The 22,765-nt window shown below is 42.5% G+C and overlaps 1 protein-coding gene across 16 annotated transcripts in view; it reads right to left on the reverse strand.

The window, feature by feature from the left end:
* Positions 1–35: 35 nt before the first annotated feature.
* The window catches only part of CAP1 (cyclase associated actin cytoskeleton regulatory protein 1), a 32,865-nt gene continuing 10,135 nt past the window's right edge, over positions 36–22,765 (reverse strand). For 4 of the 16 annotated variants that reach the window (XM_063804496.1, XM_063804530.1, XM_009454714.5 and 1 more), the window contains exons 2-13: positions 13,255–13,376; positions 12,543–12,643; positions 10,900–10,977; positions 8,299–8,442; positions 8,110–8,195; positions 6,360–6,465; positions 4,970–5,147; positions 2,813–2,997; positions 2,405–2,528; positions 2,174–2,256; positions 1,707–1,850; positions 36–1,236 (exon numbers count right to left, since the gene is read on the reverse strand). In XM_063804496.1, the coding sequence (XP_063660566.1) occupies positions 1,153–1,236; positions 1,707–1,850; positions 2,174–2,256; positions 2,405–2,528; positions 2,813–2,997; positions 4,970–5,147; positions 6,360–6,465; positions 8,110–8,195; positions 8,299–8,442; positions 10,900–10,977; positions 12,543–12,643; positions 13,255–13,366 (1,425 nt within the window). In that variant the 5' untranslated portion in view covers positions 13,367–13,376 and the 3' untranslated portion in view covers positions 36–1,152. Of the gene's footprint in view, positions 1,237–1,706; positions 1,851–2,173; positions 2,257–2,404; positions 2,529–2,812; positions 2,998–4,969; positions 5,148–6,359; positions 6,466–8,109; positions 8,196–8,298; positions 8,443–10,899; positions 10,978–12,542; positions 12,647–13,254; positions 13,380–22,765 lie in introns of all 16 variants that reach the window. The other 12 variants (XM_009454677.5, XM_063804323.1, XM_063804354.1 and 9 more) reach the window with 4 other exon arrangements.

The following is a 22,765-nucleotide window of genomic DNA, read 5'->3' on the forward strand; positions in this document are numbered from 1 at the left end:
TTCTGTACAGCCAATATCACAGGTAAACAACTAAGCAAGTTTGGTATTAACTTTATTCTATTTTCTGTATAACTTTAAGTACATAAAGGTTTATTTCCACAGGCCTCAGGAAATGGGTAGAAATCACAGGACAATCTCTCTTCCCACCAAAAAAAAGTTGCATATTTTGGTAAGTGTTTGTCCTAGAGGGAAAAACAACTGAAATTTACATTAGCAGTGCTGTGCAAGATTCTTACATAATTCAAGACCTAAAACCAGCCTGCAGTGGAGGTTTCAGTCCTCTGTTCAGGTGCTTAGACAGAAGCCATAAGCTGATGAGCATGACAGGGAAAAGGAGGCAGTGAAGACAGGTGACAGGCACCTGGCAGGGAAGGAGGATTCAGGAATGCCAGACTCCTTGAAATCGTGTGGTGTTTTTTTTGTTTTGTTTTTTCCTTTTAAAGTCATCTCTATAGGAAGGTGCTGGGCAGGGATCCCAGAGAAAGAAAGGGTCCAAGACTCCATTAACTGCCCTGGATGAAGGGCACTGCTACAGCAGCTAGTACCAGAGACTCTCCTATCTCACAGTTGAGGCAGACCCAGGATAGAATAGAGAATAAAAGGAATGCTTATAGGAAACAATTTTGTATGGAATGCTAGATGGCCAAGCCTCAGCCTTTGGTCCAGTGCAACCCTTGCCTCGCTTGTCAACAGTGAAAAATTAGTTTGGTTAGAAGAACCATCTGGAAACACACCAGCTTCTGCTACCTTCATGCTCATTGTTAAAAAAAGATTAACCAGTGTGAACATTCTGATCTGTTAATTCCAGGGACTGTTTTCTTTCCAATGGACTGTTTGTTGGTAGAATAACCCCCAAAAGCTCAAAGCTAAAATGCATCATCAGTCCTAGTCGGCAGTTCCTTAAGAATGGACTGGCGGCGTGGTTGAGCTGATATGGAAAAGCTGCACCTTCCTGCAGAAGATCAACTGACCTGCTATCCCACCCCAAATTTCAGCCTGAGGTATATTTCAGTGAAGGCAGGTAGCTGTGCTTCTCAGAGCAGAGAAGCAGTTTTAAGAGCAGAAAGGTAGAGGAAATCTAGAAAAGAACCGTCTTGATACAGATTTATCCCATGGTGTGAAGGGAGGGCAAAGAACCCAGTGGCACTTCGCTTATCCAGCAATTTCTGTCACTGTGGTGACCAACTTCTGCCCGTTCCATAGGGTCTTGAACTGCTCAGGAACTGGGAATTCATTCTGCAAATAAAGAAGAGACAGCAGGTTTAAATCTGAGCTAAAGAACAGCTGGGGCTAAATCTCACACATTTCTCCCAATGCTTGCTTCCACTTAACCCCAGGAGCACGGTACGATGTAGCAAGAGACAAACCCACAGAGCCATGCTGTGTTCTAGTGTTCAGCGATCTTGGACAGACTATTAAGTCTATGGGGTGTAAATAACAGTACATATGGCTTTATAGCACCAGCCTGACAAGGTGCCATGGCTCATCCCCATTCTTTTTTGCTACCTTGAGCTCCACTTAGGCAGAAAGCACCTACCTTTGGGGCTCCACTACACGGGACTACCTCATTTCTGTGTACTTTTGGTGTGCATTATTGGGTTTTTACCTGCTCAGTGCAGAATGTTCATAAAATAGCTTTCTCCAATGCAAGAAATCTTCAGTCCCTTCTGTTTTTAACATCATACTAAAGAGATCAAGAAACTTACAAAGTCACCGCCTTCTGTAGGAATGAGGACGTTCATCTCGGAAGATTTGGCACTGACTATTTCACAATCCAGGGAATTCTTGCTCAGGTAAGCATGGCAGCCATCTGTTTTGTTGATGGATATGGTTGGCACTTTACCCATTACCTGCAGAGTAAACAAAGAGAACTGAGTCCCAGTGGTTGGGAAGGACAACAGTAAGTCGCAGGAAAAGCTTTCCTGTTTCACGTGACTCAGCAACTACATGAAAAGCTCACAGATGCGCAAGACACTGGATACTCGGGTGGGTTGGGATGGGTCCTGAAAAGAACTTGCTTGAAGAGCCAACCCTTCTCCTGCCACGTCCAAAGCAGCTCAGCTTACAGACTTTGTAGAATCAGATTCCCACCAAAGCAACATCTGTGGGTCTACCATGTGTCTTTGAATTAATTCCTCAGGGACAAAAAGAAGGAGCCAAAATATCGAGTTACCTGAACTTTGACATCCTTACTGTTGATTATCTCCACAATGCCCACCACGTCATCGAATACCAGGCCAAGTTTCTTACAGTTATCTAGGAGAAGAAAGGGAGTGTGTCAACAGTGTAACTTTAAAGGAAAGTAATATACATTTAGGAATCTTTAAGGATAGGGTAGGTAAAATGGTATTAGCCTTCTCGGGCTCTGGGACGGGGCTTGTGTGGGACAGCGACAAAGACTCACCTACTGTAATGGAGTTAATTTTGCCCTTGATTTGCAATGTCGTGTTGACACACTTGTATATGTAAGCCACCTGTTTCAGCTCTGTGTCCTCAATCACCAGGTTGGAAACATTTTCCTGATTTTCCTGTTAGAGAGAGATCCCAGGATTCTCATCACAAAGCACACACTGAACAAAAAATAACCAGGCTATCCCAAACTTTTTGTTCTTGCAATTGAAGCCAGAACTCTGCCCTCATCTAGCTAAGCTCCATTTAACCTCCTGTTCCTACTCCTTTTCCCCGGGAGGCGGAGGTTGCGGTGAGCCGAAATCGCGCCACTGCACTCTAGCCTGGGCGACAAAGTGAAACTCCATCTCAAAAAAATAAAATAATAAAAATACCTGCCCCCGTCTAGGTATTTTTAACTCACCACTCTCCACTTCTTGCCCTCCAGTTCAAGTACAGCTGGCTCCTTCTTTGTGGCTCGTTTGGGGGATGGGCTGGTTTGGGGTTTAGGTGCAGAGAATGGTTTGGGGCCACTGCGTACTGGACCACTCTGAGCCTTCAGGGCAGGGTTCTTGTGAGTCTTCATGTCATCAGATACATGTTTCAGGGCTGTAAGAACAACAGCTACCTTGTTCCTGTCCTTCATACCAGACCTTTGAGCTGCTATCGTCATGTTAAACATCCTTAACAGAAAATTCAAAGCCAAAACCAGAGCCTTTGAGATGTTCTCTTGCAAGCAGTTTTGGAAAAGTACTTTTATCATTTCTCTTCTCCCCAAGATTAAATTATATGGTTCCATTAACAACAACATGGAATGTGTGTATATTGTGGGTGAGGATAAGGATATGTAAATGCACAGAAAAAGATCTAGAAAGACATATCAAATGTATGTGCACAAATATGTAGTTTTTAAAGCAATAAAGAAAAATGAGTGGTAGTAAAGAAAATTTGGTAAAAGGAAAAAAAAAAAAATACCCTCACTCCCCACAGCTAACCCTACTTCCCCTACCTCCTCAGTCAGTGTTGGCATTTGCAACTCTACAATATTGTTTTCTACATATATTTGGTTTTGTTGGTTATAATCATACAGATTGTTAACAAATTTAGTTCAACTATTGACACTTAAAAACTTTCTCATGTTAACCTGTAGTTTAATATCTTTCTAGGCCAGGCGCTGTGGCTCATGCCTGTAATCCCACACTCTGGGAGGCCAAGGCAGGTGGATCACCTGAAGTTAGGAGTTCAAAACCAGCCTGACTACCATGGTGTATTTTTAGTCTCTACTAAAAGTACAAAAAAATTAGCCGGGTGTGGTGGCGGGTGTGTAGTCCCAGCTATTTAGGAGGCTGAGGCAGGAGAACTGCTTGAACCTGGGAGGCAGAGATTGCAGTGAGCCAAGATCACGCCACTGCACTCCAGCCTGAGCAACAAAGTGAGACTCCCATCTCAAAAAAAATAAAATAAAATAAAAAATAAAAGTAAAAATATATTTCTTTTATGTTTTAAGGGAAAAATAATTCATCATCTCCCACAGCAGGCTGACACACGCCTCGCTTTGAACATGGCCAGATCTATGTTAACTGTATAACAAATACTGAATGGCCTTTTTATCTCCACCATTCCTTGTGGTTGTAATTTACATACTAGATTTTTTTTTCTTAAACATTACATGGTTCACTGTAGAAAAACATGTAATGGTGGCATAACATTTCATCAAGAGGCCGGGTGCGGTGGCTCACACCTGTAATCCCAGCACTTTGGGAGGCCGAGGTGGGCAGATCACCTGAGGTCAGGAGTTTGAGACCAGGCTGACCAACATGGAGAAACCCTGTCTCTACTAAAAATACAAAAAAAAAAAATTAGCCAGGCATGGTGACACATGGCTGTAATCCCAGCTACTCGGGAGGCTGAGGCAGGAGAATTGCTTGAACCTGGGAGGTGGAGGTTGCGGTGAGCCGAGATCGCGCCATTGCACTCCAGGCTGGGAAACAAGAGCAAAACTCCGTCTCAAAAAAAATAAAAAAATAAAAAACATTTCATCAAGAGGACATGTGGTAGTTAGCCATTTCTCTTACTGTTGGATTTAGGTTGTTACACCATTTTTAGCTACTATGATCATAGATTCCTAGAAGTGGCTGGACAACTCAGACTTCCACCAGCTGTGTTAAGGGTATCTACTTTATACCAACATTAGGTCACTCTCATGCAAATTTTCCATGTAACCAGTATGCATCTTCTGAGGAAGTTAACTCCCTAACACAATGCCTTCCCAGAGGCCATGTGGTGCCATGGAAAAAGCTCTGGGGAAAACCGCCAGCTCTGTGCCTTGGCACAAGAGGGTCCTCTATATATGCTACCTAATATTAAGTCACTTTCCCATGGGGCAGATGGCTTCCTCCAACTGTGATCATCATTTTCAATTTCCATTTAAGCCAGCTTTGCCGTCCCTTAAAGGAACAGGACACACCAAACGAGTCTCCACCACACAAGCCAGGGTTGTAGTTTACAGACGGTTCTGGTTGGTGGGGTCTGGCCCACACAACTTGTTGTACCTACTGTTCGTGTCCAAGTGCTCACTCACCATGTGTAATGCTCTCCCCCTGATTAATCTGCGCGAACAGTGCTGAGCGGGAAGCGGACTCATCTGAGCCTGAACTGGTAGAGACTGGGGGAGGAGGGGGGCCTGGTGGAGGGGGAGGAGGACCTGATCCGGCAGAGGGTCCAGATGGCAGTCCGCTCAGTTCTTTTGCCACAGGCCCCTGGAACAATAAGTGCAGGTAACATCATCATCCTCTCTGCTCCCCTCTGTACCATTCCCAGTAGTGCCCTACATGGGCCAGTGCACATGGGGTCCCCACCACAGCCTTTGAGGCAATGATTAATGTGTCCTACCCATACCCAACTTGGCTTTATGCCTTCTCACCCTTTCCCAAGGATCCAGCTCTCAGTTCTATTTCTTGACCATCACATTTTGCCTTTGACCTCACCTGATTCCAGCTCTAAAAACTATTTCCACAAATCTACTTGACATCTTCCTTAGTGTGTTACCAGTACCTCTGATTCAACAAATTCAAAACTGACTTCATCATTTCCTGCCTGCTCCTCTCCCTGTACAATCATCCCCTTGTCCCTATTTCAGTGAAAGATGTTACCATCCAAGACTGACTATTCAATCTTCTTTGAGGATTCCAACTTCTTCAACCTTATCAAATCTCTGTTATCTTGGTGCTATCTCCTGCAAATGTTTTTCTACTATCCCCCAAACACCATGACCACTTTCATAATCTGAGCATGAGTCCTTATCCCTAACCTATACACTGAGACTCTTTTAAAGACAAATTGAATCATTATCACTCCCTTGCTCAAATACCTCATCCCAAAGTCTCAGCCTACCTTCCTTTCCAGCCTTTTCTCCTAAAATTCTGATCATTTCCCCTTATTGAAGTCAGAGATGACCAATCTCTACATTTACTCTGCATGTATTTTGTTTAAGCTGTGCCTTTTGTAGTATCCCACTTCTCACTGCCCTATACTACTTTCAAGTCTCACAGAAGAGTATATACCTTCAAAGTACAATCTCTTCTAGTGAGAAGCACTCTTCTCTTCCTCATACTCTAGTCTGTATCTTTATTATAGCATTTGGCTTGGTGATTTGCATTGGGGTTTTGCATTCTTATTTTTAAGCTCCTTAAAGGCTGGGATAGTGTAACTCATTTGTGTGTGTCTCCTGCTCCAGCACCAATCACTGTCCCTAACATATTTATTGAAATTGAATACCACTGAATATTCCTTCTCCTCTGATCCTTGCTTCCTCTACTCTTTTTACCCTTTCTTTCTCCTCCTTTTCTTCCTCCCTTCCACTGAAAAAACTAGCATTCCCTCACAGACTTTGGTAGTGCTGAAGTCTAAGAAACCTGTGGACCCCATGCTGGAGAGAGAAAGTGGGAGGGAGGGAGGAAGGATTCACTAACCGTTTTGCTCCAGGCCAGTCCGGTGGTATGGAACTCCTTAATGTAAGCCTGCAGCTCTGTCCATATACTTAAATAAGCTTTGACCCAGTCTACATGCTTCTTATCCCTGGGAGGATTAAAGAAGAACTTGTCACAGGTGGGCCGGGTACATAACAGTGGTGACTCCAGAACCCTTCTTTCCTATGGGCTCACATTCTCCTACCCGTGGTGTTTCTTAGGCTCTGCTCAATGGCAGCTTTTCTATCATCACCAGCTTCTATGTATATACAACCTAGTCTATTACCCTAATCAGACCAAACTCCACTAAGATAGAGACTCTGGATTCTATCTCTATCTCTCATAGCAATGTTTCTCAAACTGTTTTAAGTACCAAAACTTTTTTTTTCTTTTGACCACTTGCTGCTTATTGAAACTTTTTTCAAAGTAGACCTTAAACACAATCTAACTGATAAAAGCAGACATTCTGTGCATAAAACCATGGTAGAGAGGAGAGCTCTTAAGTATCACTGTGGAACTCTAAGACTAAGAAACTTAACTGCCTTATGAGACAATGCCTTATGTCAAAATATGCCCACCCCGACCAAAAGCAAACTTAAAAACTTTCCCTTAGGGGGAAACAATCAGCATTAAATTATAGAAATAGCATTGTGCCTACGGTTCAAGTCCCCTCTCTTCTTATGTATTAGCTGGGAAGGTTATTTAGCCTAAGACCTAGTTTCCTCAACTGTAAAGTGATGGGATAATGGTGGGATATATCAAAACACTGTCATGCTTAATTCCATGTTGCTAGAAGGATAAGGAAGTGCCTGTTGTTCTGGGACACATTTCACTCACAGGAAGGTGTAGTTTTCCTTAAAAAGAGTAGTTAATAAATGTTTGTTGATTGATGAAGGATGGAAGAAAGGAAAGGTTTGTGTAGATATGCAACTTAATAAATTTCGCCTGCAATCATTCCAGCTCAAAACCAGCAATGGAGAAGTCAGAACTGGTAGACGTATGTGGTTAGACATGCAATGACTGCCCTACGTAATACCTGCATTGGCTAGGCAGCCTTACTCTCACTTTAACTGACTTCATGAAAAATTTCTATTAAGTCCTATTGAACCCTTTGCCATTGGGCCAGTAACAAATTCTCAACAAAGGAACAAAATCTTATATAAAGGGCATTAGTCCATGTTACTGCCAGCAAAACTTCCTAAACCCAGAAGGGTAAGGATCAGAAGACTAAAAGGGCCTCTACCAACAAAGGAGAGAAAGCAGAAGTGGAAGCAGAAGTATTTCCTGCTTGCAAATGCAGCTGTGAGATAATATCTGTAAAGCTCTCCAGAAAGCAGCCCTGAGATAAAACCAGCACAGTGGCTAAGGGCAGCCTTCAGTAACTCCAAAGTGCTACTCCAGCAAGTAACCAAATGGGTTTATCCTTTACCCCTTGAGAAAAAGCTGAACTTGGCTGGGCACAGTGGCTCACACCTGTAATCCCAGCACTTTGGGGAGACCAAGGCAGGAGAATCATTAGAGACCAGCCTGGGAAACAGTGAGACCTCATCTCTACGAAAAAATTAGAAAATTAGCCAGGCATGGTGGAGCGTGCCTGAAGTCCCAGCTACTTGGAGGACTGAGGTGGGAGGATCGTTTGAGCTGGGAGGTTGAGGCTGCAATGAGCTGTGATTGTGCCACTGTACTTCAGCCTGGGTGACAATGCAAGACACTGTCTCAGAAAAGAAAAAAAGAGAGAAAAGGCTGAACTTACACATCTTTGTACTCTTTGAGGACTCGGTTTGTATAAAACATGGCGGCATCATTCATTTCTTTCACATAAGGGCCAGGCTTGGGAGCCTAGAGAGAGACAAGCTGTCAGTGACTCAGGACCTCTCCAACTATATTGCCTTCCCTCTTAAAATCTATACCCACCCCCAGCCCTGGAATCTGCGCTGCTCACCATAGCCACCCAGCCCAGGGCCTGGATACTTTCGCTGACAGCTGACAGGTGATTAAACAACTTGCTGCCTCGGTTCTTCTCCCGAAAGGTTATCACTTCTTTGATCTGCTCTGAGATGGGTGCCAACAAATCGGAAAGCTTATTCTAGGAAAAGATACAAGAAAAGATTCAGGTTAACATCTTTCCACAAAGGTGTCTATGCCTTCTGATCCTGAAGGCAAGAATTCTCTATGGACTCTAGTGAGCACCCAAATAAACTGCATGAGTCCTGTCCTGATTCCTAAGGCTAAAATACTGCTCATCATCTCACTCTCCTCACAGAGTTCCAACTCCTCAGGCTGCACCTGATGGTTCTTCATGATCAGGACCCATACTTCAGCTATACCACAGAACCTCCATTTCAGCCACCTGTCTCTTTTTTGTTCCACTCAGAGGACATACACTCAGGACATCATTCCTGTGCCTTACTCATGATGTTCTCTTTTTTTTCCATGAATCCAAATTTTCCTCATGCTTCATGAGGGCCCTCCAACCCAGCCACACCAGCCTCCTACAGCATTTGTTGTCAGCATAACCAATTTTGGCATTTTATCACTCACCAATACAAACTATTAATGGACCCATGTGAATATGTTTTACTTTCTCATTAATTCTTCAAAGACGAGCTCTTTTATCATCATTAAATCCCCCAATGCATTGCCAGCCATATAGTAGCTGCTGTAAAGAACTGATGAATCAAATGCAATTAGGGGGCTTAGTCTGGGCATGGTGACCCACACCTGTAATCCCAGCACTTTGGGAGGCCAAGGCAGGAGAACTGCTTGAGACCAGGAGTTCAAGACAGACTGAACAACACAGCACAACTTTGTCTCTACAAATAATAAAAAGAATTAGGGCCAGGCATGGTGGCTCACGCCTGTAATCCCAGCACTTTGGGAGGCCAAGGTGGGCAGATCGCTTGAGTCCAGGAGTTTAAGATCAGCCTGGGCAACATGGGGAAACCCCATCTCTATAAAAATACAAAAATCAGCTGGGCATGGTGGCGCATGCCTGTAGTCCCAGCTATTCAGGAGGCTGAGGTGGGAGAATCACTTGAGCCTGGGAGGTGGAGGTTTCAGTGAGCCGAGATCCTGCCACTGCACTCCAGCCTGGGCGACAGAGAGAAACTCCATCTCAAAAATAAATAAATAAATAAATAAGTAAATAAGCAAGCCAGGCGTGGTGGTGCACACTGTAGTCACGGCTACTCAGGAGGCTGAGGCGGGAGGATCATTTACACCTGGGAGGTCAAGGCTTCAGTGAGCTGTGATTGCACCACTACCCTCCAGTCTGGGTGACAAAACAACACCCTGTCTCAAAAAAAAAAATTTTTTTTTTAAACATAAAGAAAATAAAAAACAATTAGGGGCTTAGCATTCAAGTAGGCACCTTGGCAAAATGGATGAATTTTGTTTGTGTTTGCACCCTTCCTCCAAAGCTCCATTTCCTGAACATCTCAATTCTCAGATCTTAACCATTCAGGACAGATTAAGAATTAAAATCTAATTCTACATATTAGAATTAGATGGCATTTACACACACACACACACACACACACACACACACACACACACGCACACACACACACACGCACACACACAATGTTTTTTGAGAGAAGGTCTTGCTCTGTCGCCCAGGCTGGAGTGCAGTGGTGTGTTCATGGCTCACTGCATCCTCAAACTTTCAGGCCCAAATCTTCCTCCCATTTCAGCCTCTCAAGTAGCTGGGACTATACGCATGCACCACCTTGCCTGGCTATTTTTATTTATTTTATTTTTTTAATTTTTAATAGAGATGAGGTCTTGCTATGTTGCCCAGGCTGGTCTCAAACTCCTGGCCTCAAGTGATCCTCCTGCCTCAGCCTCCCAAAGTGCTGGGATTACAGGAATGAGCCAGCACACTTAACCAGAATCTAATATATTTGACATTATCTTGCACTATTTTTATATTATCTAGGCATGCTGAGGGTCAAGGGTTTTAATACAGCATTTAGGACAACTTGCTTTATTATTCCTCTGTAACTAGGAAAACCAAATGCAAAAGAAGGAAACCTATATTCTTTGACTCCAAGAGAAATCTAAATTTTCTCTAATTCAACTTTTCACATCTTGCACCATAAAATTTTGAGGTGGGAGTAAAATTAAAGAGAGATTCTCCCAACCAGTGAAGGATGAGGAGAGAAGCAATACTGTAGGAGTTTTAAGATCTCCACAGGAGCACTACTAAAGCCCATCCACAGTGAAGCAAGAGAATCATCTTTAAAGGGCTTTGGAGACACTATGATGAATGTGGACTCAGCAAAGAGGCAGGCAAGCAAAGTCCCAGGGATAACCACAGTCCTATGCAAAATGACAGAGAAAAAGCCAGTAGAGACCATTAAGTACCCAATAGTACCTTCCCATTAAGGCACTTGAAGTATGGCTCTACCTCTGGGACTTGGTATGAACATATATTATCAAAAGCCTAGTAGGTCTATTTTAAAATGTTATAATAGCTTGACATAAATCTCTCAACTCGTCCTGAGCATCAAACCAAAATGAAACCAGCTAGTAGTGAACTTACTTCTGCTGGCTGTTGACACTGAGAAGCTGTAACCAACAGAGCTCGCTCCAACTTCAAACCTGTGTGGACCATCTCCGCCTGCCAGAAAGAAGAATCAGCTATTGATGACACATTATAACTAGAGAAGTCTTGATAAGAGTAACCTGAAACCTCTACTTCCGTGTACTCTGATAGCAACCCAGGCACTTCATGTTATCCTCCTCATGTATTCCAGATTCCAGGGACTGATAGCAGAATTACATACACTACTGTTCCTATTGGAACTCATCAGGGATATATATCCAGAGTTGGAAGTGAAGTTAATTGGATAATCACCTAGCTTACATGAAGTCATGTTAGCATCTTACACATGCATTGTGATACCGTGCACTGAAAAATCCTTCCTATTTCACATCAGCAAAATAAAACAAACAGCAACCAAAAAAACACCTTTCTTTTCTCAAAAATTGGAGACAGGAGTAAAGGCAAAGGCCTAAATTTCTACTGAAAATTCTCAAGGTATTTACTCCTTTAGATTAAAGCTATCTCTCAAATGCCAGATACCATGACCCATTAATAAATAATTAAATCAATTTAGTGAGCTTAATGGAACAAAAGTATGAGTGCAGTGCACCAACTTCAAGTTATTTCCAAATAAAAAGTTAAAAAAAAAAAAAGTACAGCAGAAGTAGTATAAATATCATCTTGTGAAACTTTTATCTCAGTTACGAATATGTTCTTTCTTTCTAAGGGTCATTCGCAGTCAAAAGAATTTAAGAAACATGAGACTGTAAGCACTATTAAAATACAAAAATTCAAAGAAAGCAATCTATTTTTTTCTGGATTTGCATTTTTAAAATACAAATGATAAATGTTTTAAAGTTTTTTCAAATGTTACAGAACTGTATTAAGTAAAAATGCAAGCCTCCACACCCTTATTAAAGTCCCAGTCCCACTCTCTAGAGCTAAAACCATTGGCAACAGATGGTATTTGAGAGGCTCAAAATAGATTTTCCAAAAGCCAAGCAACCAGTCTTGGAGAAAGGTTTAGGTGAAGAAGTTCCCAAGCATGGTTACTGTTTATAATTCGGTGAGCTAGCAGGAAGGTTTTTGGGTCCCAAAAATAGAGGTAGAATGTATATGTGAGTGTGGGGTGGGGGTGGGGGGTGGTGGTGATGACGTAGGAGGCATAAAGGAAGGTGGGAGGAAAGGCACCTGTCATTGCCTACTTCATATTCTTGCTGTGGGTTAAGTGTGAAAATAACCCACATTAGCATAACTAATAACTATCAAGCATAGTTTTATAAATGCTAAGTCATGATAATGACTCCTTTAAATAAGCCACTGTAGGTTTGATTATGTAATATGTTGGGATCAAACTGGTGCATATTCTTCACTACAAAGATGAACAGAACCATATTTTATGTACCAAGCAAGCTTTCTGTATAAATATGTGATAAAAGCAAGGGGCCTAGAAAAAAATGAGGAATGGTTTCTGTGGCTGGACTGAACTCCTCAGTACAGGTAAAAGAAAAAGAACATGTGTAATGCCCCAAACCAAGAGGAACTTCTCAAGGAGCTCTTAAACCAAGGATGAGGACCTTGGCTGACTGAAGAAAGCTGTTAGTCCTTAAAAGAAGGGGAAAAAGGCAAAACATCCTTACATGTTTCTGCACGTCTCCCCCAATCTCTTTACTGATCTTCAAGTACTCTGCCACAGGACCAGCAAGCAGCGAGTCAAATGCCTGCACATATGGAGCTGCTCCTGCTAAAGACAAACACACCACAAAGAATCAGCCATGCATCAGAAGGAGGCTTCTTTAAAACGTGCTTCTACGTGAAAGTGGGGAGGCAAGGTAATACAGTCAACAGGATACAGAACAGGAGTAAGGAAACCTGGGTTCTAGGTCCAGTATCACCACTAACTGGTTGTGTGACCCTGACTAAATTCCTTTTCCTCTCTGAGCTTAATTTTCTTTATCTATAAAATGAAAATAAACAAAATGATCCTCCAAGGTTTTTTTTAGTGCTAACATTCTATGTTCCAACTGGTGCATGTGCAAAATGTCCAATTTGCCAATTGTTTGGAGAGAGGAATTTTATTATCACTTGTCATTTGACTTACATTGGAGTCATTCTGCTAAAGAAAGAGCAGGAAATATTGCACAAGCAGGAAGTTCTTGTGTTAAAATAACTTAACCACAGGCCTCCCTGTACAAATCATTTCCTCTCTTATCTGTTCACAGCAATACAAATTACAAAAGGTAAACTTTCTAGATTAAGTTTTGGGAAGTTAGCGCCAAAGGAGAGAATAATAGAAAATTTTCAGGCCAAGACGCTCAAAGAAAGCATTCTGCTGGGCTGTGGACTGCTTACCTTTTGAAGGACTGTCTGCATACCCACGGTGCATGTCAGAGGTATGAGATACTGCCTCCAGGCGGCCCACTGCCCTCTCCAATCTTTCTACCAGATTTTGCATGTCAGCCATAATGGACCACCTGCTGAAACAGATCAAATGTCATTTGTTATTTAAATATTAAATAGCACCTACAGAGAAAAAAACAGAAAATTCCTGGTCATCCCCAGGTGGATGAAGAGGATGCCAATTCTCAGGAACAGAATAATTTAATAAAATTAGATGTCATCTGCAAAATGGAACAATACAAAAATATCAGATAAAAAAGTAGCATATTTACAAAATCAAAAGACCTCATTAAGCAAGAGAACTGCTCAGGAAAAGGTGTTCACTAAAGTAAATGCTTACTCATTCAAATACTCAATATTTACTATGATACTGTGTGTAGAAAGTTAGAATTTGCAAAGGATAGTCACATACATTATCTCAGTTTGAGCCTCCCGACAACTATTCAGGAATAGAAGGATGATTACTACACGCTTAGAGATAGAAAACTTAGTTTCAGTGAAGCTAAATGACTTGCCTAGTCACACGGCCAGTGAATAGAGAAGCCAGTACTCCATCATATCCTTATCTGATCCTTCTGGTTCTAAGTTCAGTGTGTTTTTTTCCCACAACATCCTGCTGCCTGCATGTGAAATATCCCAAACCAAGATGAATAGGATGTTTACTCTTCCCTCAATAATTTTTTTTTTTTTCAGACAAAGTCTCACAATGTCACCCAGGCTGGAGTGCAGTGGCAGGATCTCAGCTCACTGCAAGCTCCGCCCTGCTGGGTTCAAGGGATTCTCCTGCCTCCCAAGTAGCTAGGGTTATAGGTGTGCGCCACCATGCCCAGCTAATTTTTTGTAGTTTTAGTAGTGACAGGGTTTCACTATGTTGGCTAGGCTGGTCTTGAACTCTTGACCTCAAGTAATCCACCCGCCTTGGCCTCCCAAAGTGCTGGGATTACAGGCGTGAGCCACTGTGCCCGGCCTGCCCTCAGTAATTTATAGTCTAATGGGGAGACTTAACATATGCACTAACAACTATGAAACAAATAGAAAAAAATGTTAAGGTGACATAAGAAAGTTGCTGATAGAGAGGCATGAGATTTCAAAGAGGGGAGTAATATATCAGCTGGAAGGATCAGATAAGGATATGATGGAGAAGCTGCCATTTGAGCCAGCCTTCAAATGAAGATGAGAAAGATCTGGACATGCAGTAGGGAAGGACACTAGACACATCCAAAAGAATTTGTTATAGATCTTTCACAAGTACTATCTTATCTGAAATAGCCTAATTCAATGTCTAATATCCCAAAGAAAGTAAGCTCCAACAGAAAAAGGACCTTATATAGCTTGTTCCTTACTGTATACTCTACCATCTAGACTACTACCTGGCAGGTAGATGTTCAATAAATATTTATGAAGTTATAAACCTCACAAATAGCGTTCCAAAACTCCAGAGGGATAAGGGTGCTAAAAGTTGCCCATAAGTCACACATAAGTGTAAAATATTATCAATTCACCTCTACATAAAGTATTTGAGACCCTAAGTGATCTCATAAAAACCAGTCAGTGAAATTTCAATCCAAGCTTTGACTTGGAAAGATTCCATTTCACAAAAGCGTCAATTCAGGCAACTGAATTCAGTTCAGGTAACTGAAGCTGAATGAACTCAACTCCCTTGAAGCTGCCTAAAATGACAACAGCAATTATGATTCCCCCAAAGATGACAGCATGCCAGAATTATCTCAATTTAACACATTGTCCTCCCTGTGGAAGAGATAAGCAGCTCACAAGATAAAGTAAGGAAGACAATATAGTCTCTGTCCGTTCTCTGTGTACAGGCTCTGGTCTCTGTGGGCCCAATCACTTGTCAGAGAGTGTTGTTTAAAAGAGAAGCAAAGAAAAAAAATGAGAATGAGAACCAAACAAACCTTTCCATTCCCTGGCCTGCAGCAGCAGCAGAAGCCTCCAGGTCTATGTCCCACTCTCAAATAGAGCAGACCATAAGCAGTCAACATACTTTCCCTAATGTTGTGACACTATCAACTGATATCTGAATTCCTGCCCTGTTCCATTATGCATACTGATCAAGAGACAGACTCACATATATATACAATCCACCACACTATAAGTCCAGGGGAAAAGGCAAGGAACGCAATAAACTCCTAAGCTACCTTCCATGAACAGATACCACTCAGTTCTGTTATAAAACATGTTCCTTCATACATGGATGTTTCAGGTTGAGACCACTGTTAACATGGAGACACAGTACATGTATTGCTAGAGGCTGCCAGAGTTTGTGAACATTTACCAATCTTAAATGCTTAATAATAGAGCTTCATGGGACTTTGGCTCCCTTTTTCCATATTTCATTTGTATTTATAGGCTTTCACTGCTAAACAAGCTAAAGTTCCACTGTCTGACTTAAGCAGAATGAAAAAGGACAATACAGCTACCATTTATAGCTAATCTCATTCTACCATTAACCAAATACAAAAGAACAGAAACTGTTTTTTTTGCTCTTGGTGGGAGTAAGATGAGATTTGAGATGTTATGGAAAATAATGTCCAGAATTTAAGTATGACATTGTATGTGTGTGTAGAGAATGAGATTCAGTTGTGTGAAAGACACACCTTTTCTTATTCTCTACACACACTTATATTCTTCCGGTGGTCATGTACACTCCTAAAGCCTCTGACTACCCTTGTTGTAGTAACACCCAGCCTATTTGCGAGGTGGTACCACCATAACCACCTATAGACTAAAGACTACCAGAGCAGCATATCCATCTAGCTCAGGCCATTCATCTGGGATTAAATTTTAGATTCAGGCCAAGTACTGTGGCTCACAACTACAATCCCAGCACTCTGGAATGCCAAGATGGGAGGAAGTGTTTGAGCTCAGGAGTCCACGACCAGCCTGGACAACATGGCAAAATTCCATCTCTACAGAAAATAAAAAAATTAGCCAGGCATGATGGTACACACCTGTAGTCCCAGCTACCCAGGAGGCTGAGGTGTGAGGATTACCTGAGCCCAGGAGGTCGAGGATGCAATGAGTAGTGACTGTACCATGCACTCCAGCCTGGGTGACAGAGTGAGACCCTGTCTCCAAAAAAAAAAAAAAAAAAAAAAAAATCCAGCTTTCACCTAGACATCGCTACCTGGATGTCCCAAAGGCAACCTGAAATGTCCAAAAGCAGAAATCATATTCCCTAACATTGCTCCAGCACTGCTATCAATCACCTGATTGATCAAGTCAGTAACTGGAAACTGTTGGGCAGTATTATATAGTGGATAAGAGTGTTCTTTAGAGAAATCAGAGAGATTGGGGGTTTGAATAACAATATGCACTGGCTTTGTGACTATAAGCAGTTATCAAACTTTCTGAGACTCAATTTCCTTATCTTTAAAATGAAGACAATAATAGCACAAAAATCCAAAGGGCTTCAGTGAGAATAAATGAAGGAATCCGTGTAGAAGTGCTTGGCACAGTCCTGGAAAACAGTAAGGATTCCATAAACTCCCCCACAACATCTTATCAGTCATCAAAATCCATAGGCTCTATTTAGTGTATCTCATGAATAGATGCCCCTTGCCTCCATCCTGACTGATAAGAGTTAGGATACTGGCTGGGCACAGTGGCTCACTCCTCTAATCCCATCACTTTGGGAGGCCAAGACAGGAGGGTTGCTTGAGGTCAGGAGTTCAAGACTAGCTGGGGCAACATAGGGAGACTTTGTCTCTACAAAAATAATTTAAAATTTTTCCAAGCATGGTGGTGTACAGCTGTGGTCCCAGCTACCTGGGAGACTGAGGTGGGAGGATGGCTTAGGCCCAGAAGGTAGAGGCTTCAGTAAGCCATGAGTACCACTGCACTCCAGCCTGGGCAACAAAGCAAGATTCTGTCTCAAAAAAAAAGGATATCAAGACTTCACCAAGATTACTGCAATGACTTCTTGGCTAGTCTCCCCTAGTTACAGTAATAAACTTTGTTCATCCATTCTCCATATTATAGTCAGAGTGATCTATCTCAACACTTCCCAGAGTACTGAATGGTATTAAAGAAATATTTATAATTATATTTGCATTTGAGATAAGATATTAGAGTTGCATTTGACACATACCCCAGAGCGTTCAGGGTAAAGTCCAAACAAGGGTTTCTCTCATCTAGTCCTGCTTAATCTTCTACCACTCCTGTTTTATCTCTTGCTACACCTTTCCTTAGCACACTACGGCAACCCGGGACTACTTGCGTTTTCCAGAAAAAGCCATGCTTTCTCTCACTTCTGAGCCTTTATAATGCTATCCACTCTGCTTAGATGTTTTCCCTTTCCCATCTGCCCCTCTAGAACTCCTATTGTCATTTAAGTCTCAGCTAAGTTATCACCTTCTGGGGAAGTATTTCTAGTATGTGCTACCACAACACTGTGCACTTATCTCTGTCACAACACTGCACACACTGGTTTAAAATCATTTATTTGGCCGGGCATGGTGGCTCACGCCTGTAATCCCAGCACTTTGGGAGGGCAACACAGGCAATCACTTGAGGCCAGGAGTTTGAGATCAGCCTGGTCAACATGGCAAAACCCCATCTCTACTAAATCCCGTCTCTACTAAACATACAAAAATTACCTGGGCATGGTGGCGCATGCTATGATCTCAGCTACTACAGTGGCTGAAGCACAAGAATGGCTTGAACCTGGAAAGTGGAGGTTGCAGTGAGCCGAGATAGTACCACTGCACTCCAGCCTGGGTGACAGAGCAAGATTCTGTCTCAAGACATTAGTAATAAAAAATAAAATAATTTATTTGATAGTCTTCAGAGTCTAAGAGTTTATGGCCATAATCCCCTGAATGCATCTGATCTCCTCTAACAGTCAACAGGCAACTAGCCACCCTAAGGCAAGGACCATGTCTTGCCACTGTAATTCCACTACTATAAACATAGGAGGCATTAAAAACACTGTACATTGGCTCAAGCCTGTAATCCTAGCACTTTGGGAGGCCGAGACGGGTGGATTGCCTGAGCTCAGGAGTTCGAGACCAGCTGGGAAGCACGGTGAAACCTCGTCTCTACTTAGCCAGGCGTGGTGGTATGCGCCTGTAGTCCCAGCTACTTGGGAGGCTGAGGCATGAGAATTGCTTGAACCTGAGAGGTGGAGGTTGCAGTAAGCTGAGATTGCACCACTGCACTCCAGCTTGGACAACAGAGATTATGTTTCCAAAAAAAAAAAAAAAAGAACGGTGGGCTAATAAAGGTGTTTGAGTAAGAAAATAAATAAATAAAGGCTCTTGCTCACTCTCCCCTCAACACAGTGTGGCTATCTTCTCTATCGAATCCATGGAGAAGTGTTTTGTTTTGTTTTGTTTTAATTTTTTGCTTATCTGCTTTTGCAGGACCTTACAAACCCTCCTGTCTTTCAAATAAATGTTGCCTTCTCAGGCACGAATCACACTGATATAGAGATCTTCAAACTAAGTACCATAAGGAAAGTACTCTTCTTAGAATATATAATATCAATTAAATATAATAATTCTGTATAGTTATAAATGCTTAACATTATTAATCTGTTGATTCTTTTGAGACTTAAAATAATTCTGCAAGGTATGTTACGCAGACATTGATCCCTATTTTTAGAATGAAGAAACTGAACTGATATTCACAGCAGTTAAAAGCTTGCCAGATGGCCAGGCACGGTGGCTCATGCCTGTAATCACAGCACTTTGGGAGGCTGAGGTGAGTGGGTCACCTGAGGTCGGGAGTTCGAGACCAGCCTGACCAACATGGAGAAACCCCGTCTCTACTAAAAATACAAAATTAGCCTGGAGTAGCGGTGCATGCCTGTAATCCCAGCTACTTGGGAAGCTAAGGCAGAAGAATTGCTTGAACCTGGGAGGCGGAGATTGCAGTGAGCCGAGTTCACGCCATTACACTCCAGCCTGGGCAACAAGAGCAAAACTCCGTCTCAAAAAAACTTGCCAGAAGTCAAACAACTAGTGAGTAAAGAACCTAGGCCTAGAGTACAAATATTCTGAATCCTACTCTGCAGCTCTTCTTGCTACTCCACAATGGCTTTTAACAAATTAAGTGACTATATGGTTAATCATAGTATCCAGCCCCAACTTGTTTGCACAGCACTATGGGCTCAAGGTCTCTTTATGGTGTCTTTAGTTACATTATTATCATCTTCCATTTTTCTTTTTTTTGAGATGGAGTCTCCCTCTGTCACCCAGGCTGGCCGTACAGTGGCACGATCTCAGATCACTGCAACCTCCACCTCCCGGGTTCAAGCAATTCTCCTGCCTCAGCTTCCCGAGTAGCTGGGACTACAGGCACCTGCCACCACGCCCGGCTAATTTTTTGTATTTTTAGTAGAGACGGGGTTTCACCATGTTGGCCAGGATGGTCTCGATCTCCTGACCTGGTGATCCGCCCGCCTTGGCCTCCCAAAGTGCTGGGATTACAGGCGTGAGCCACCATGCCTGGCCAATTTTTTGTATTTTTATTAGAGACGGGGTTTCACCGTGTTAGCCAGGATGGTCTCAATCTCCTGACCTGGTGATCCGCCTGCCTCGGCCTCCCAAGTGCTGGGATTACAGGCGTGAGCCACCGCACCTGGCCAGCATCTTCCATTTTTCTGCTTTCAATTTTCTCCATGGAGGCCAACTTTTTTTCAATCACATTCAGGATAGATGAGACATATTTGGAAAGCAAATGTTTAAAATAAGGCTTCTCAGGCCAGGCATGATAGCTCACACCTATAATCCCAGCACTTTGGGAGGCCAAGGCAGGAGGATGGCTTAAGGCCAGAAGTTCAAGACCAGCCTGGGCAACATAGCAAAATCTCATCTCTTTTATTTAAATAAATAAATAAATAAGGCTTCTCCCAAACACAGAAGTATCAGAGCAGAGAACTGTATGTCTGCCTAATCTTGTTACTTGCCATTTCTAATTGTCAATAACCAAGAACTATACGTAAACCTCCATAAATTAATGTCCGGATTCCCAACTACTTAAGCATTCATCATAAAAGCTTCAGAAACACAGGTGGTCAAAATTACACAAGTCCAAATAAAATTAGAAGACTGAGGCCTGAGTCCCAAGCTGTACATACTAACTGTGCAACTTTACACAGTCACATAATGGATTATAATCCTCATCTAGCATACACAGATATAAGGATCAAAGGAGGTGATTTCATAGATACGAGTAATCACTTCAGAAGCCTTAAAATGCAATTCAAATGTAAAATGTTAGCACTACATATTACGTACTAGAATATAGGCTCAAGAAGGATGGGAATTTATCCATTCTACCTCCTGCACTGACTCTATCTCCCAGCACCTAGAAAAACTAGGCACACAGAAGATGCTAATAAATTCAAAGTGCTTAGCATTGTGGGCCTACTGAAGAAATAGAAGACACATGGTCCCTCCCCTCCAGAAGCACTCATATTGGTTAGGACAACAAAATAAAATGTGAATGGAATAAATACTGTAGATTATATTTGTTAAAGTTTTTCGGCTTTTATTTAAAAAACAAAACAAAACAAAAAAAAAACAGGCTGGGCGCGGTGGCTCACGCCTGTAATCCCAGCACTGTGGGAGGCCAAGGCAGGCGGATCACAAGGTCAGGAGATCGAGACCATCCTAGCTAACACTGTGAAACCCCGTCTCTAATAAAAAAAAAAATTAGCCAGGCATGGTGGCAGGCGCCTATAGTCCCAGCTACTCAGGAGGCTGAGGCAGGAGAATGGCATGAACCCGGGAGGCGGAGCTTGCGGTGAGCCAAGATCGCGCCACTGCACTCCAGCCTGGGCGACAGAGTGAGACTCCATCTCAAAAAACAAACAAACAAAAAAAACAAAAAAACCCCAAACAAACACAAAACAGGGTCTGGCTCTATTGACCAGGCTGGAGGGCAATGGTGTGTTCACAGCTCACTGCAGCCTTGACCTCCTGGCTTCAGCCTCCTGAGTAGCTGGGACTACTGGGACTATAACTACATGCCACCATGCCTGGCTTTTGTGTGTGTGTGTATGTGTGTGATAGAGACAGAGTCTCACTATGTTGCTCAGGCTAGTCCCAAACTCCTGGGCTCAAACAGTCCTCTTGCCTCAGCCTCCCAAAATGCTGGGATTACAGATGTGAACCATGACAGCCAGCCTATATTTTTAAAAGTTTTATTATGGGAATATCCAGTTGGATTAGGGAAAGTTAAATTATCAGCCTATTCTTGCAGATTTTTCTTCACAGAATGTTGTTGCTATGGTTCTGAATTACATAAATTACTACATGCTCTGAGAGTTCAGAGGAAATCAATGAGGACTGGCAGTAGTTTGGTTTCAGGAGGGAAGTGAAGTTTGGTTTCAGGAGGGAAGTGAGGCATCTTGAAGAGGCAACAGAAAAAAGGGAAGCCATTCCAGAGCAAGTCAAAAGCAAAAAAGGAGACCAAGCAGGCTATGTACAGAAAATGTGAGTGGGTTAGCCTGCATGGAACATGGAGTATTATAGGGAACAAGGATGCATGAGCAAGCTGGGCCAGATGATGGAGGGCACTGAAAGCCAGGGAAAATTTAAATTTGACGTTGTGATCAATGTGAAGCCATTCAAGGGTTTTGAGTGAAAGAATAATATGATGAAAGCAAAGAGCTTACAAGTACTGTCTGATAAACAGAATGGGATGTGGAGACAAGTGATGATATTAGGGTCTAGAAAGTTAGGTTAAAAGCTGTTATTCATCTAAAATAATGCTACTACAAAAGATATTTGTATTTATTTATTATTACTGTTATTTTTTGAGATGGAGTCTCACTCTGTTGCCCAGGCTGGAGTGTGATGGCAAGATCTCAGCTCACTGCAACCTCCACCTTCCAGGTTCAAGCGATTCTCCTGCCTCAGCCTCCCGAGTAGCTGGAACTACAGGCATGCACCACCACGCCCGGCGAATTTTTCTATTTTTAGTAGAGACAAGGTTTCGCCATGTTGGCCTGGCTGGTCTCGAACTCCTGATCTCAGGTGATCCACCTGCCTTAGTCTCCCCAAGATATTTCCTTTGAAATATCTTCTGTAGTCTGGGCACGGTGGCTCATGCCTGTAATTGCGGTGAGCCAAGTGCTGGGATTACAGGCATGAGCCACCGTGCCCAGACTACAGAAGATATTTCAAAGGAAAAAAATCCACAATATTTGGTGTTTAACCAAATATTGGAACAAAATGAAAAGAATCAATTAACCTGTAAATAATCATCTTTAGGCAATTAAGAGACCAGCACCTGAATTAAGTGCTGTACAGAATATAAAAGAAAGGTAAAATAGTCTCCCTGTCCTAAGGGAGTCTAGCAGGAGAGACAAAGCTACCTTCTATCGACTCACTGGCTCTCAGGATTAGAGGGATTCTAGAAATCATCTTGTAAAAACACCATCTTATGCCAGAACAGTCCTTTCAATTAGCAATTAGTCAGGCAGCCTCTGCTCAAA

The sequence above is a fragment of the Pan troglodytes genome, chromosome 1 (assembly GCF_028858775.2).
Source record: "Pan troglodytes isolate AG18354 chromosome 1, NHGRI_mPanTro3-v2.0_pri, whole genome shotgun sequence".
Taxonomy (NCBI): Eukaryota; Metazoa; Chordata; class Mammalia; order Primates; family Hominidae; genus Pan; species Pan troglodytes.